Source organism: Dysidea avara, chromosome 4 (assembly GCF_963678975.1).
Source record: "Dysidea avara chromosome 4, odDysAvar1.4, whole genome shotgun sequence".
In the NCBI taxonomy this organism is placed as follows: domain Eukaryota; kingdom Metazoa; phylum Porifera; class Demospongiae; order Dictyoceratida; family Dysideidae; genus Dysidea; species Dysidea avara.
In genome coordinates this window covers 47,490,208-47,507,018 of record NC_089275.1, presented here as the reverse complement: position 1 = coordinate 47,507,018, position 16,811 = coordinate 47,490,208, and the positions used below count along the sequence as shown (strand labels likewise).

Here is a 16,811-nt window from a genome sequence, read left to right as displayed (position 1 = left end):
AACATGCAGCGACTATTCCATTAGAATATCTCGATCTTTAGTTACTCCTTCCTTCACAAGCAGCTGTGAACCTAATACTGTGTCTACCTGTTTATTAGGTTATCCCAAACTGTATCATACAAATTTTCACTTCTCTGATATCCAATGCACAAAAATTGTGCCTATCATTATACTGGCATTATGCTCAATGTGTTTTTACTCACTTATTATGTCTAGCAAATCGTCCCAGGCCTAGTCCAAATGTCTAAATTAGAATATTTGATTGTTCTATTAGAGTATCTTAAATTGCGTACAAGTACCAGAGTTCTTTGTTAGGTGACAGACCCTACTAAACCATAATACCTTTTAAGGGAAGTAATCATTAGTACTTTCAGGAAACATAATAAATATAGTCAATTTCTATGTTGAGTAATACGTAGCATGTCATTTACATTAAATGACTTTATGACACGTATTCATTTTAAGGTTTCAGTTGGACACTTCACTACTACAATTGGACATGTGAGATTCAATGATGTTGATGATAGTAGTACTAGTATCAGTACTAGTAGTATAGTGTTCATTGTAGTTGGTGTGTCTGTAATAATAATTCTGGTACTTCTGGTAGTGATCATTGTTCTGATGTGTCCGAAGAATCTCTCTAGTAAATTTAAAAGAACACCTGCAGTTAACACAGATGTCAACATGTATTCCTCACCAGCCTATGGCAGTCACCAAGTGTACAGTGAACCAGGACTAGACCACCTTTATGAATCCCTTGATGGTGTTGTGAATACTGAGACCAACACAGCATTACATGATGCTCCTCAACCAGAGACTAGTGATGATGTTATTGATCAAGATGGGTATCTCAAAATGGCTAGTGTTGCTGACTGCAGTGCTCCTGAGGTTCCTCTTGATCACACTACAGAAAATAAGAGGAATGATCAGCCCACCACTAATAGTACTGTAGTTGATCAGGGTATTGGTGATTTGGTTAGTAAGAGCACAAATGAAGAAGATAATGATTCCAACTCTGGATATGGCCAAGCAATGGATTATCTGCGGGACAAAGATGATCCCACAACAAACTTATCACAAAGTTCATAAAATCTTACACTTGCATATATAGTAGCTATACACTGCCTTAGAAACTGCTATTGTATATATGATTGATTACTTGTATTACTGAGCAAAAGAACCACATTAGGCCATACTTATTTGAAAAGTTGTTGCTCAGACCCAACCAACCCAATTTTACACTATTTTTAATCAAAAAGACAACAACAAAAAAGTAGGATCATGTGACACTTATAATTCAATGGTAATTTTGTAATTGCACATGGTGCAAAATGATTGAGATACTCTAATAAAACAGTCAACACATAACATTTTGATCTCAAAAGGTAACATTATATATAGGCATAGTTCCATTAAAACCAGTGTATTTATATTTCAGTGCCATCCATAGCTCATTGAGTTGTGTGTATGTAGCTACTAGCTAAATAGATTTTCCTTTATGGTAGTTTGTGATGTGGCTTGTAACTAGAAAGTATTTGACATGCCTGCAGGCATTTCAGTAGCTATATATATAATGGTTTATCTGACTTATTGGTCTAGATATGATTTGTGACCGGAAATCATGAACTGGCTGTTTTCTTTTTTGTTTCTTTTTTTGCCTACTGACTGACCCATTTTGTTGTAAAGTAAATCAAAGCAACAAATTTTCAAATAGGTATGGCCAAGAGTGTATAATAATAATTAATATTTTTATTATGCACTCTTGGTATGGCCTTAAGTATGTAATCTGTTAACCACTTGTCCACACAGAATACAATAACAATATTGTGGTCTGTGTTGTGTATAACAATGATACATACTGCATACATACCAACATAGCCTATATGTGTGCTGTATTTGATGCAGTATGTTGTATGTGTGACCAATATAATATTGGCTTATCTAACAATTACAAGTGTGCTATACTACAGAAATGATGTTTACTTGTAGGATAAGTTAAACTGTACCAGATGTTATTATCAGCCTGTCCGATGACCAAGTAACTCAGTAATCTGGTCGTGTGACCTACTTTATGTACATCATTCATTTTGCAGATGGTCATACACATCATGACATTAAAATTATGAAAAAATGATATGAAAGTTACTGTATGCACAAATATACAAAAAGTTCAAGCATGCAAAACTTCTAATGTGAGGTATTTATTTCATGACAAATTCTCTATATTATCTGTAATAGTTCCACTCAATTCTCGGTAAAACCTGGTTGGGTAGGCAGTTGCTTATGATGCACCCAGATCCATCCCACAATGCATGGGTCATTGAAGTAGTAGGGAGAATGATCGTGAGTCTTAATACCTCCTGATTCAATAGCTAGTTTAGGAGGGGATGGATATGCAGAATCAGGATCACATGGACAATTGTGGACTGCTTCATTCCATCCACCAGACCATCATATACTGTTCAGATGTGTTGACATGAGTTACTATGAGTGATTGCTATTGATAGTTCATCAACACAGTAGCCAGCTATTGTTTTGTGAATATGATTAATAAAAGCAACTAATCATCCTTTCTGGTATCCTCTTGTTCTACCACATGCACTCTGATTACTTGTACCATTAGGGTAAAAGTATCACTGACAGCACTTTAGGGTGAGTGTCCTTATGCCATTCACTGGGGCAATCATCTCCTGCACTGACATCAATGCTAACTAATCTTTTCCATCCTCCTTCCATACCAGCATGTGTGGGAATGCAATACATCCACTGTGTGTTATTAATACCCTGACTTGTCACCAGTTTCAGGATTATTGTTGTAGATATTCCTGTATTCAATAATATCCTGGCATGTCACTACTTTTGGGGGTGATGTCCTCACAAGACTCACCAGGGTAGAAAGATGATTTAAACTGATACTGCTTAGTAGCCATCACCAGTTCCTTAGTGTAGATCATTGGAGATGAGATCAGAGAGCAAGAGTAGGTGACAAATTTACCGTACAATTAAGTAATGGCTTTCTTATACTGTAGTACAAACTTTTTCCAGCATGAAGTAGTTTGAATGTAGATCAGTCATGTAACACTCTAATAAGAATAATATTATCTGTTGCATAGTTTTAGATGCATGACTGTCTTGCAAATGTTACGCAGTGATTTATTTACTTGCATGCCATACATTGTAAAATGTTGGTGTTGCATATAATAATATTATGCAATATTTCCCATTGTACAATGGTCTCTACTGAAGATTCAATTCCCTATAGTTATATAGAATAGATGCTAGCTCATATCTTTCCCTGGTAACATTGTCAGATATCCTACAAAAATAAGCTTATATATAATATAATATAGAGGTACATAGCTACATACCTAATTAACAGCCATTCTATTCTGACAGTACATAGCTAGGTTCTGCATTAAGGGTGGCTATATTTTTTTTAATTTGGTCATACATTGTTGTAGTGTGTTGCAATGATGGTGGAAGTAACATCTTTTCACTATAATTTCCTCAGCTCACATTGTAGAAATTTCATTTTTAAATACATTATTTTGTAGAACGATTGTTCTATTAGAGTGGTAAGTACAATTGCAACCAATTTAGTAATCCTATACAAGAATTACGTTCAAGAGCAATACATGCACCTAACTAATAGAACTAAATGGTCTGCAGCCATTTAAAACCTACAGGAGCAAAATCAAAATAAAAAGTGTTGATTATAATGTGAGGAGGGCATAATGAAACTTTCAAATTGTAGAGACAAAGTGCAATATGCTTTACCTCTTTAATTCCCTTTATACACAACTGACAATGCTAGCCTTGGAGGAAATAATTACGTGAACAAGGGTTGTTGATCAATAAACATAATCTCTGGAAGCTGGTGTTTCAGTAAGGAATGCAGCTCTCCAGATAATGACCTTTCAGATGAACTCATGATCAAGTAGTTAAATGGAAGCATTCAACTTGAACATCCAATTTAAACATCCAATTTAATTCATCACTGCAATACTGTATTTAAAACTCAAATATTTGATAGTTTACTAACTATACACACTGGTCATATGTAGGTAAAACTACATACGTATGTAATTTAATCTGAAATAGAGCAATATTAGTAATTTAGTGGTTCAGTGCCAAAGAGTAATGCATATACTTTCCATCATATAAGTGAAACATTTGTGAGATATTTTTGAATGGTAGGAGTAGTTATTGCTTGACTGTTCTATTGCAGGGGCATAGGGAGGGTGGGTTCCAAGGGGTTCAGGACCCTCCCCCCCCCCCCCCCGTAAAATTTAAACTTCTGAGTTTATAGCACCATTCAATAGTGTCGCAAGACAAAATGTACAAAGCTTGCATTCATTTCTCAGAGAAGGATTTACAGAGGTAACATGAGCCCTCTTCAAAACTTGTGAAAAGATCGATATAGTCTAATAGAGCAGTCAGGTATATACTCTAATAGAGCATGCATGTAAATATCCATACCCATATGTTAAGGAATTTCATTACTGAAGTTTTTCTGACATTCTAACATTAAATGCAAAACTGAGCATGACCTTATACTACTATAACTTTGGTGTGTAGTGTTTAAAGATATTATTAGAACTCCAGTAATTTATCACTTGTGTTATGCAAAATGAATCCATGTTATGCATATTAATAATAATGTTTTGATTGTAAGTCATTCCATTCATTCCTATACCAGTGAACCATCACTTACAGATTACTATATATATCTCCATTACCAAGATAGGATGGACATAAGGTTATGATAAAAAAAGAATGTATTACAGACATATGGGAATGCAAATTTAAGGCAACATAGTGCAGCAGTGAAAAGACTGCTGCTGTTAGGTAACGACAAAAGTTATCAACCATCTATTACTATATGATATAGCACCAGAAAATCAGGATAATATTGGTGTCAGTTGGCAAATTCAGTACTTTATAATATTGCATTTTAATGCAAATGTATTAGAAAATGCAATATTATAAAATACTGAAATTTCCAGGTGATAACACCAATATTTCCTGATTTTCTGGCGCTAAATCATATAGCAATAGATGGTTGATAACTTTTGACGTTACCTAACAGCTGCACTACGTTGCCTTAATTAAATTTGCATTCCCATATGTCTGTAATACATTCTTTTTCCTTTTTTATCATAACCTTATGTCCATCCAAAGTACAGTCACAGTTGGTAATGTCTATGTGTTATGCTGTCTGTTTCCACTAGGTAGCTTTATCTTCATCCCAGGGGCACTTATATGCATCATATCCAATGTACTTATAACCAATGTACTTTTTTGCATAAAATATAGCAATTTGCTGAGTTTTAATTTGATTCATTAAAATATTGAAAGTCTCTCAGCAGCTATGGGCTGTGCCCCACCCTGACTCAATACTGCTGTTGGAACCCTCCTTCATAGAATCCTGGCTACGTCCCTGTACTGGAGTACATACAGGGTACAGACAGGGGTTAGTGTTGATCACATTATATATTATGCTCCAATGTATGTAGCATTTTATTAATTGTGAAAGGCTGTACAGTCTCCATCCTTTCCCTCTTCACTTGCAATTGCCTATACTTATTGACATGCTAGATAGTGACTGCATATTAGGTTGATATATAACCACCATTACACTCCAGCTAATACTACAGATTTCATAATTAGTGACACAACAATTGTGCTTCAGCAGCCCAGCTAATAAACATTATCTAACACTGTATTCGTTCACTTATAGCTGTGTATATTCCTTGTAACAGAATCATCACACACAAGCAGAACAAGGTATGCTCTCTTGTATGATGTTAGTTTAGTTATAGTCAGTCTATGACTAACATTACAGTAGACATTTGCATAGATTGTGTCACTACTGTATTTAGGAAATTATTTATCTGATTTAGTAAACTCGAGGTAAGGGCTGGGGTAGCTAAAGCAACACATTTTGCAAATTTGTTCATTTTGTGGAGTTATACAGTTGTAATCAGTGGAATAAACTGTTTTATTTATTCTTCTACAAATCACTGCCAATATTTCAGTGTAAAAGTACAGGCACATACCAATAGAAATAATATGCTATGGCTTTGCAGTTTGTACTATGTGTTTCTTAAGATTAAAACCTTTACTGACCTGGATGGATACCTTCCTTGATCAGCTTTTGGATCTGACCATCCTTTATTTAGTAACCTTATAAAATTGCAGTTTCAGCACTTTTATGACTCCTTCAAACATTTTTTTTGCCTTTATTTGTTGGATTCAGTATGCACATGTAATTTTAATGGCACCGCATCTAATATGAAAAGTATGAATCAAACTCTTGATGGAGTCCTACACAGTAATAAATAAAAACAAATACTGTGCCAGGCTTTTATCAAAAAGTAAATAATTATTTTTACTTATATAGTTGCTCCACTACTTATATGTAGCTCTATAAATCCACTAGCCCGATTTGATGTAGTTGATATGGTATAATGGCTGGTCTGATTTAGCAGACTCAATAAAATGCATAATTATTATGTGTTCTGAACATGCATGAATTTGAGCATTGACAGTTGACAGAAAATAACCATTTTCCTGCCAAGGTATAGTTAGTACTAGCTAACTGTACAGTAGATACTTTCAAGGTCAGGGGCGGATCCAGAGTTTGGAAAGAGGGGGGGCACCTTGCTGAAAAACAGTTGAAGACCAAAAAAAAGTCAACAACAATAGCTAGTTATCCTTTGCCAAATATATCACGTCTGTTATGTAAAATAAAATCCTATTTATAGCTTCATAGGTAAGCTACACTGCCTCATGAACATTGTGACTGCTTTATTAGAGTATCTCGATCTTGTATGCAATTTCTTGAAGGGGGGGATTTGCCCCAAATGCCCCATCCTGGATCCGCCATTGAAGGTCCCATGCAGGTTACCACCATGAACTACTGATCTCTGGTTCGGTAATTGTACATAAATTAGAATTGGAGTAGAGAATTTGAGAATATAGTTATAAGAAAAAAGAAGCTGCCATTCTTGACCATAGTTATACGTGTATGTACTCATTTGACTTCAAATTTCAAGCTGTACATTGATAGTATAGTTTTTAAGATTTAAGGTCAGTAGCATATAATATGGAAGGTTGTAGCCTACCCCTGTGTAGCCTACAAGCTGCCCCACTAAGGTTTCAGTATATACATAAGTATAGATATTAATAGACACTTAAATAGCTCTGTATTTTAATGTGAGGTGTGATGTACTGACTCTACTGAAATTTCACTTGCGTCAAGATTATTCTTACCTCCTATAGCATTTATAGGTTTTAGCTTCTTCACAAGTCTGTAGTGGAATAGCATTTACAAATTAAAAATTTTCATTTCAAAAATGGAAAGTTGGCCCTTTTGAAGTGGTGACCTTTTATACAGGTAGCCACAAAATCCAGGTGAATAGTACACTGGAGGAAAGCTTGATACATTGTTTTCCCTTAGCTATGTCTAAAATGCTGAAGCAGCCTTACTGGTAAGTCACAACAAAGTGAATAGATAGCTACCAGGAGATAAAACATGACATCAACAGAACTTCTGTTTATCTCATATTACTAGAAGTTACAGAACAAAATGGATGAGGCGTTTAGTGTTGCGACGACCTAAAGATAATGATGAAGATCGATTCAAGACTTCCAGTGGAAATTAAACTCATAGTCTGAAATGAGAGATTGATGTCTCACTTAATGGATGATGTCCAGGTGAGATTTTAAAGTGTCCACAGTAGCTATATACCGGCACCGTCATCAGTGAAGTGTGAACTGGTACAGCACATTCCCCATGAAAAACAGAGCTACCCATTATGCAATAGCCACAGGTACAGCTGACATGCAGGGGTAAGGAAGTGTCACTGTGGAAGGCACAACATGGGTACAGCAAGGGTTACAGTATGAAGTAAAATTTTGGCATACTAGAGTTTTACAATAGCACTACTTCAGTACGTAGCTTTAACTTGATGCCTAAAATATGCAAAATAACGCTAGCTGAACCTGTATACTAGTGGTGACATGAACATGCATGCAGTCTATGCAACCATTATGGAAACTGAGAAGCCACAACAGCTGGAACCTTGGACTTAACCTAAACTTACAACTTACAATGACATTGACTTCTCACCAGCGAAGCCGGGGTATTATGTATGCTGTCCCATGATTCAGAATGTAAAACTATGAAATTATACAGTAGTTACTGCTGAACGACAGCCAAACAATATTCCAGACCTAATTAGGTGCCTGGAGTTTTATTTGGAAGTTCAACTACTTTACTGCTGTTCAGTTAAGCTCAGCCATAGGTGATCATAGTACTAGCTGTTGGTATAACTATCTCTCTAACACAAACATGTTTAGTTGTGTGTATAGCTATACATTATGCAATGAGTGTACACTGAAAGGCCACTATATGGGTTGAGCTATATAAAGTACATTAGATCACTTGATTTAGCATGACTGTAATTATCACTATGTAACTTGATATGGCTTCTGATGATATCATTTCTTTTTTTGTTGCAGTTGCAATCACTCATTATAGGAAATACCATTATTGCATAATATAAATATGTCAATCTTGTGTGATGTCTAGGAGGAGTTACTTGTATCCCTACTTCACCATTGAAGCACACAGAATTCTGCTCGGAATTCTGTGTAAGTCAATGCGCGTGCGTATAACTACACGTGCACTCACATGCATAGTTAATGTTGTGGTCTTATAGGAAGTTAATAGTGATCTTAATCAGTCTTCCTGAGATTAGCAGGTTAATATAATCTTCGAGTCAAAGTGTAAGTGTGTTGGTGAGTTGTTATCATGTGTGTACAGTTTGTAGTTATTGTTCGCGCGTTCCGTGTGACTCGTGGTTTGTACTGAGTGGTCGTGTTTGTGCTGTCGACGATCGTGTTGATAATGGCGCTGTAGAAGGTGAATTGGTAATAAGATATCACTTATACATATCGAGTATCTACTGACCATGGTTATTTTGTGATCTATGTACCGGAACATTCCGATCTTATTGATTGTACTACGTAAATCAGGATTGGCGGTACTAGTGTAAAGTAGTAATATTTTAAACTACGTGATGTAGACCACCAAGGTTAGCTTTATTCTAGAGCTATTTGTGGTCAATTCCTCTCTGCAACGAATATTTGCGCTATGAATCTGTAGCTAGCAATTTTTACAATGGCAGGAAATAGCTACACGTGGTGGCTGGCGGCATCATGCAAACCAGCAATGCTGCTATAGCTACAGCACAATCAAAATAATAAGCTATATGTAATGTGTTCCGTCTTATCACAACTGTCTGATCAGATTAATTGTATTAGAATAATGGGTCACAATTTGTATAGCTTGTTTAGCTATGTTGTCGAGTCAATAGCTAATTGTTAGTTTGTATATAGAAAAGTATTCAGTAGCTAGTATTGGCTGGTTGTAGTATTGTAGACAATGTGTTATATTAGAGATGTTATATATAATTATATTTTAATTGATACATGATGCAAATGTTCACCTTTAGTATACTGCTTCTATGAGTTAACAGAAACTTGGCTAAGGATTCCCAATGCTGTGACAAGCCTAACTGATAAATGGTTGTAACCCTTGTGTTTTGGAGCATGTTAAAGCATTATCAGTTACTGGCAACATTCAGGCAGTTTTGTTAAGGAGTCACCTCTCACAAGCCATACACATGTTGCACTGACCACAATATGTACAAACATTGGGTACTGGGTTGTGGTATTTGTGGCCAGGTTGGCTAAGTGGCCCATCACCATCCCACTTGTTATTTGTTAGTGTCCTCCAGTGTAATGTTGTGTTGTTGGTCACTTGTGAAATATCACACAGAGGTGTATGAGATATGTACATCTTTGTTGTTAGTTATGTTGTTGGACATAGTTGGTATAGTGGTGGTGGTTGTGGGGGTTCTGTGGTGTTGTGTACACTATTGAGGCCAGCCCAGGTTATTAACACAGGTGTGGCCTGGTCAGCTAGGAAGTACTACTACCCTACAAACTGTAGAGTATCCTTATTTGGTGATGGTTATATACACTATCTGTTCTTCCTGACGTGGTTATGTAGGATTTAGTACCGAACCTCAGAGTGAAGCAAAGCGTTGCGATTCCCTAAAACAATATGTTAGAAGGGATTAACAAATTTATGATTTGTAGAAAATTTACCTGTTTCCTCCACCAAGCTTCACTCCAACAGGAAATGTGTATATACACACAGACAGAACCATATGAATTACTTTGCAAGTAGTGAACCATCCTAATTGACCCACATATATACTGTAGTACTACAAAGATCTTAAATTTCCTTTAATTAAATACCTATTGAGTGATACAGGAGGAGGGTCTTCATGTTGTACCATACAAAATACTGGGATGGTTTAGTCACTCCAATAAAGGATTAAATAGTTATGGCATGTGTGTGTGTTTCCTATACCAACATGTATCTTATGACTTAAAGCCTGACAGTTTGTCGTGTGTGGCATTCTCAGAAACCCGTAGCTGGTCGAGTACCTCTGTTATAGGACCTCTATTGTTGTCCTGTTGATAACTGTGCTGTTTTCATAATACTTTATTCAACATCTTTTGTGTTTAATCATTTTGCATATGATGTTCTTTGATCTTGTGTTGCTTTATTGCTTCTTTCTCAAACAGATTAATTACATAAAAGATCCTTCAAGCAAATTCACAATGTTGAGAACGTTATTGTGTCTTTTGAGTTTGACTTTAATTGTTAGTGGTGCAGAGTTCTCACCAGGAGGAGGAGGTGATCTGTTGAGAGTTTTAGTGAGGACTAGACCAGATGAAGTGATCACATCCTCCAATACTACACTATACAGATTATCTGATCAACTGACTATACAGAACACAGTTAGTTATGATGGCCACTTGACAGTGTTAACTGCTACAACTAGTGGTCACCTGTTTTTGTGTGATAGTAGTCTAACTTGTAACCTCACCACTCCCAATGGTAACAATGTCACTATTAACAACTTCCTCACATCTGGATTACAAGTGACCAGTGTCTCATTGTTACCACAATCAGATCCTAACAAAGTATATGTTTACAGTAGTGAAATAAACCTTCGGTCCAATGATAGAACATTCTCAATTGGAACCATACTTATTGACAGCTCTATTTATTCTGAAAGAAGGGACATTGAAGAAACAAGTATTATTCAAAGAACAGTAGTTTCTGCAATCACAACTGATCGGTATGTGTATTACATTCTCAATCATAATGATCGTACTCAAGAAGAAGAAGAACGCATTCAAGTTCGACTTGTTCGTATTTGTGCTAATGATACTGGTGTGACTGTGACTGGTATATTCAGTGGAACTCAACATCTCATCAATTCCTACTATGAGCTCAGGTTACAGTGTGATACTAGTGGACTATCAGCTCTGTCATCGGCTTACATCAGTGATGTTAATGGTGCCCACATTATTGTGAGCTTCAGTGACATGACAGGAGATCATGTTTTGTGTGATTACAAGGAGAATGTTATTAGTTCATTGTTTACTGACAAGTTCACTGAGTGTGTGTCTGTAGGAACAGGATTAGCTGGTAGAACCGTTAATCAAAAAACACGAACCCCTTGTCGCAGTATTGCAATGTCATCCGTAAGTTTTGCTGTGCACGCAGAAAGTGTTATGGTATGAAATTTTCATGGTTGCATACTAAAATTTCATGGATTGTGTACTGGTTGTATTCACTTCTTGTCTCTTGTTGCTCAGAGTAAGGTGAAACACAAAAAGAGTTGTCTTGTGTTTTTGCATTGTGACTATGAGGAATATAACTCATTATTTTAAGCCAGCCAAGCCAAGCTCTGTGCCAAGCAGCGTGTTGCAGCTGTCAACAGTCATGGTAACAATTGCTTTATTCTTTGGCCTGCCGCAAAAGGGTTCCTTGCATTTCTAGATTTTCAAGGTCTCTCCAACTATAGATATGGTTGCTACCCATGAATAATGATGGTAATAGAATGTATCATCTATGTCGTGTTGCATTAGCTAGCTAGCTAGCATGTATAGCTATAAATTTTCATGTATTTCATTTTCACAGTTACTCTGTTAACCGTGAAATCCATGAAAATTGCATACTGTGAAAATTTCCTTGTATAAAGTATGTCAACATGAGTTTGCTTGACCAGCAAACGTTTATTGTGAAATGCTTTGATTATGTTATATGCATAGTGCTAATTTACGAAAATAATTGACTGATAGTCCTATACTCTGTTGGCTGGATATAATACTCATATAGTCATCGGTCATGTTGATACATTTGTAGTGTGGTACATATCACTGTATGGTTATTAAGAGCCTGTTCTTCTATCTCGCCATCTAAACACTTCACTGTGTTTCAATCTAACAATTATTCTCCATTTAACTCCATATCCTTATTTGGTTATTGAAGACACTGCTGGAAGGTGTAGTGAACCAGACCAAACAGGACTGTTATTCCTAGCAGGTCAATTTTAGAGCTATGCTGACATGGTACACTGTGTGTTTACAGTAACTATTCTAGTTTGAGTGCTAGAGGCTGTTATAGACTAAGTTTAGTCCTTATAACTCTTGTTCACCTCTGATGGCGGAAGTGTAAAGCTGTTTTAAATATGTATTGTACTATTAGAGTTATTTCTCCCTACAGGAATGTGCTATTGGTATTGACAATGATCACTCCCTGGAGGTGGATGATCCTTATGATGGTGATGTGGTGTTGAGAACTAATAGTGGGATTGTGTCTTTGTTAACTACTAATAGTTATGGCTTCTCTTACCTGTTTACTGCCACTACTGACACACTAGTTCATAAGGTAATAAACTGTGTTGAAGATTAGTTGTGGGTATGGTAGTGATTTCAGAATTCTGTTAAATTTTTGTCTTCCATGAATCTTCCATTGGAGAGTTGGCACAATTGATTTTGTGCTGTACAAGTGATTTTTCAAATGATTGGATCATTTCTAGGGTTTCTGGGGGTGGGATGCTGCTAGTTTCTTGCTACAAATATGTCTGTGTGGTGTTTTATGCCACTTTTTTTGCAATAATGTTTACCACAATTTTATGTTCTCTTTGCAAGAAACGACTCAGCACATGTTACACCAAAGTGAACATTTTTATCAGTGTAGTTTTCAATATTAATATGCTAATAGGCAGCAAATTTTACAACACAAGTAGCTTCTCTCTTTGGTATACCATTGTGGTAGCTATTGGAGCTGTACATTAAGTGCAAATATAATTACACAAGCAGCTATAAATCAATACTGCAACTCCTTATTTTGCATACACATTGCATTTTTTGGGTGGAGGTGACTGTTGTTCTACTCAACCAAGTGTATGCCATTTTGCCATCTGTAATGCTAAATACATGCAACTATTCAGTGGCCTTCTACAGATGTGACCTTTATTCAGAGGGTCTTACAAGTAAAGTTGTCCATGTACTAAGGTGTGTATAACACAAAACAGAAGTTCAAAAATGTTAAGCATTTGTTCAATTTTGGAATTTTCACTGGAAAGATACGGAGGAAATTTAAAGAACAAAATTCCTGCTTATAAATCCACCATCCTATGACAGATTTTTAAAAACTAAATGTTTATGTGATCCTCAGGGAGTACTACACAAGGCTATGGTTAATAAATTATTTCCGTTAATTGTAAAATTCTCCCAGAATCGCTAGGTATGGTATGTATAGGCACAATAATGATAAACGTTTATATACTTATTTAGCATTAATTGTGTGCTGTTGTGTTCAATGTAATATGGTGGATGTGCCTGTGGTCAAATCCTGTGTTAATTTTCTTTCTGTCATAGTATACTTATGGTATGCTTAGTTTGGGTTGTGTGATTATTGATACGATTGTCATATCAAGTGTTCATATCTTACAGTACACAGTGACCATCAACTCCAGTTCACTAACACTAAGGGAGTCATTCAGTATAACAGTTGGACCAGTGACATCACTAGCTGTATCACCTGATCAAACTGTAATATATGCTCTAACTCCTAATAAGGTATGTACTATCAAAATATTAGGTACCGTACAGTGGGAAATTTTCGAGGGATGAAACTTTCACGAAACTGCAAACTACGATTTTCATGTTTTTTATTCACGAAAGTCTAGAAAGCGAGTAATAGCTATGTGTATAAAATGAAACATTTCACTATTATATTTTCACAAAGCTATCGTCACTCGCGAAATTCGCGAAAGTTTCATCCCTCGAAAATTTCCGACTACGGTATACAGAATTACTGGTGATAGTGGACATGTTGTGTGTAGGAGAGTTTGTAATGTGTGTACTTCATGGCATACTGTAGTTGGTGAGCTTTCCTGGTGAACAGTGTGGTGACCACACTAGTTGTGACCAGTGTCTTGATCAAGTTGATCCAGTGTGTGGGTGGTGTACACTAGACAACAAGTAAGTAGACCACTTGAACTAGACCAGTTAATGTTGTTGATGATCCTACCATCATCCACTATGGTTGTAGGTGTTCCACTAATGACAGCTGTTCCAGCACATTGTGGATATCCAGTAATGGAGTGTCCAGTAGTGACCAGTGTCCCACTGGCTCCATCGTTGACAACATCATCATATCTACTGAACAACTACCCTATAATGTGAGTGACAGTGTAGGATGTGTTTGAAGGAAGGAAGATGTTGTTGATGACATTCTTATTGGAGTAAAATTGTGCACACTAGCAGCAAAATATTGCTTCACTGCACATCAAAATAGTTGACAGGAGAGTATATCATTAGCCAATTATGGAGCTATAATAATAATACTATTCAGTGGCAATAAAGTTGTGGTCTATCCTACATGTACTAGTTTACAGGGGGTATTATGTGGGGTTACTGGACCACTTGACAGTGTGGGAATTTTCCAATCATGTGATAATGATTGGCATGTCATGACCTGCATTTCTCTGTAATGACCTAGTACCATGTTAACCACTGTGGTGAGAGACTCATCTATCATGAATGCTGTTTTAATGGCCTGCTGACGCTAGTAGAATGCTTTGTACTATGTAGTGAATAAACTAGTCTCTCTTCTCCACTGGTGGCAACGCATTTATTCAGTCATCCCACCACTGTAGAATGTTCGTTTACATTTCTGTTGCTAATGGCAGAAGAAACCTGGCTGCCAGCTTGCAGATTAGTTAATTGACAATACTTACACTTTGGTGTATGTGTTAATGACAGTCAGGGCTTCTGTTGAGAGTTTTTGGTGTGAGAACTTGTAAATCAGTTGTAGGAACTCTACCTGGTCAGCACTTATTGTTTCTGCCAAAAAGATAGTTCTGTGTGTATTCAGCATAGTAGATATGTCTTACATGTTTGCAGTGCTGTGCGTTGTCGATGTAATTTAAACATTGTCATGAAAATCATCAGGGTTGTGCCTATGACAATGTGCACACCCAGATAGTTAGGATACTGTGATTGTACTCCCACTAGTATTGTATATTTTATACAAGAAACATGAACAGCATGTTGTTTGTTATGACTATATAGCTGTTTGTGCTACCAAATTACATCATTTTAGTGAGATCATGTACCAATGCTGATCCTTGTGCAAACATTCTGTAATAGTGTAATTGTGTAATAATTGGAACATTGGTTTTGTGTTTTAGTGTAAGTAGCTATTATGTTGTGGTTTGTCTGATGAATCAGTCAATCTTTAACACAAGCAGAACCATTAGATGTTGGTCCTAGTCATTTATTAGTTTGTATTGTACTTCATTAGCTTGTGTTCTACATTGTTCTTGTTATGTCTGTTAGTGATGTAATGAACCATCTTGTAAACATTACAGGTGACAGTGGATGTTACCAACCTTCCGATGAGACAAGTGGATTGTGTGTTCACAGTGGGTAGTATGTCCATAATGGGACCAGCTCAACTACTTGACAACTCTGTCATTTGTCCCATCACTACACAGACCAGTAGCCTATTCACTAATGATGGTAAGACACTATACTAATGTACTTATTAGTGACTTGTGTCCTATAATAGTTGTATTATTAACTGATCATTTGTGTTATCTGTAGACACTATTGTGATGTCATTGTCACTGAGGGCTAGAGGTTCTAATCAATCATTTCTCAATGTTACTGGTCACATCACTGTGTTTGATTGTATGAGTCATACAACGTGAGTTGTGCTTTGTATCAAATTGTAATTGAAAACTAGTCGTTTTATTTTATTCCTCCTGTGTTGTTATCTATGGTAACAAAGCAGTGGACAGCCAAAGTTTCAGCCCTTAATGATGAATAGTTTTGGAGTTATAACACTAGACAGTTGGAACAACATAATTTGATTTGTACAGCAACAATACGGCAAATAAATTACAAGCTCGTAATCGATCATATCTCACAACTGACACAAGCTACTTGGCTCAATCTGTACTGGCACATCCATTGAGATACAATGCTTTCCCTGTACTCCTCCACGTGGATAAGCAGAAGGCCATTCAAAAAAAAACGACGATGGTAAACTTGACTTTATCTCATTGTAAATAAGCACCCTTGCTTCACTTACCTTTTGCTGTACAAACATGAAACAGATACTCTCCATGAAAGGTGAATTGGATGCTGTACAAATTTTTACTGATTTGAGCTTTGTTTCAGTGGATACTGAAAGGATTAAAACGTGTGTATGTTTTTTAATGTAGCAAGCGTCTTTATTTCAATACATTTTATAGCAAAGTTCGCGAAAACAGCTAGTTTTCTCTCAGCCAGTCACAAATATAGTTTGATAGTATACACTGCTGCTTTTAATTTGCAAATATCTAGTTAAATGTATTAATATG

General features: G+C 36.3%; 1 protein-coding gene across 3 annotated transcripts in view; it reads left to right on the top strand.

The window, feature by feature from the left end:
• Positions 1 to 16,811, top strand: part of LOC136252532 (plexin-A4-like) — a 67,402-nt gene that overhangs the window by 33,531 nt on the left and 17,060 nt on the right. Inside the window, exons 1-6 of one of the 3 annotated variants that reach the window (XM_066044993.1) lie at positions 12,665 to 12,823; positions 13,894 to 14,019; positions 14,324 to 14,424; positions 14,495 to 14,624; positions 15,816 to 15,966; positions 16,051 to 16,153. The exons of the other annotated variants lie outside the window; for them this stretch is intronic. Coding sequence (XP_065901065.1) covers positions 15,843 to 15,966; positions 16,051 to 16,153 — 227 coding nt within the window. The 5' untranslated portion in view covers positions 12,665 to 12,823; positions 13,894 to 14,019; positions 14,324 to 14,424; positions 14,495 to 14,624; positions 15,816 to 15,842. Of the gene's footprint in view, positions 1 to 12,664; positions 12,824 to 13,893; positions 14,020 to 14,323; positions 14,425 to 14,494; positions 14,625 to 15,815; positions 15,967 to 16,050; positions 16,154 to 16,811 lie in introns of those variants that run through there. 3 annotated transcript variants of the gene reach the window in all.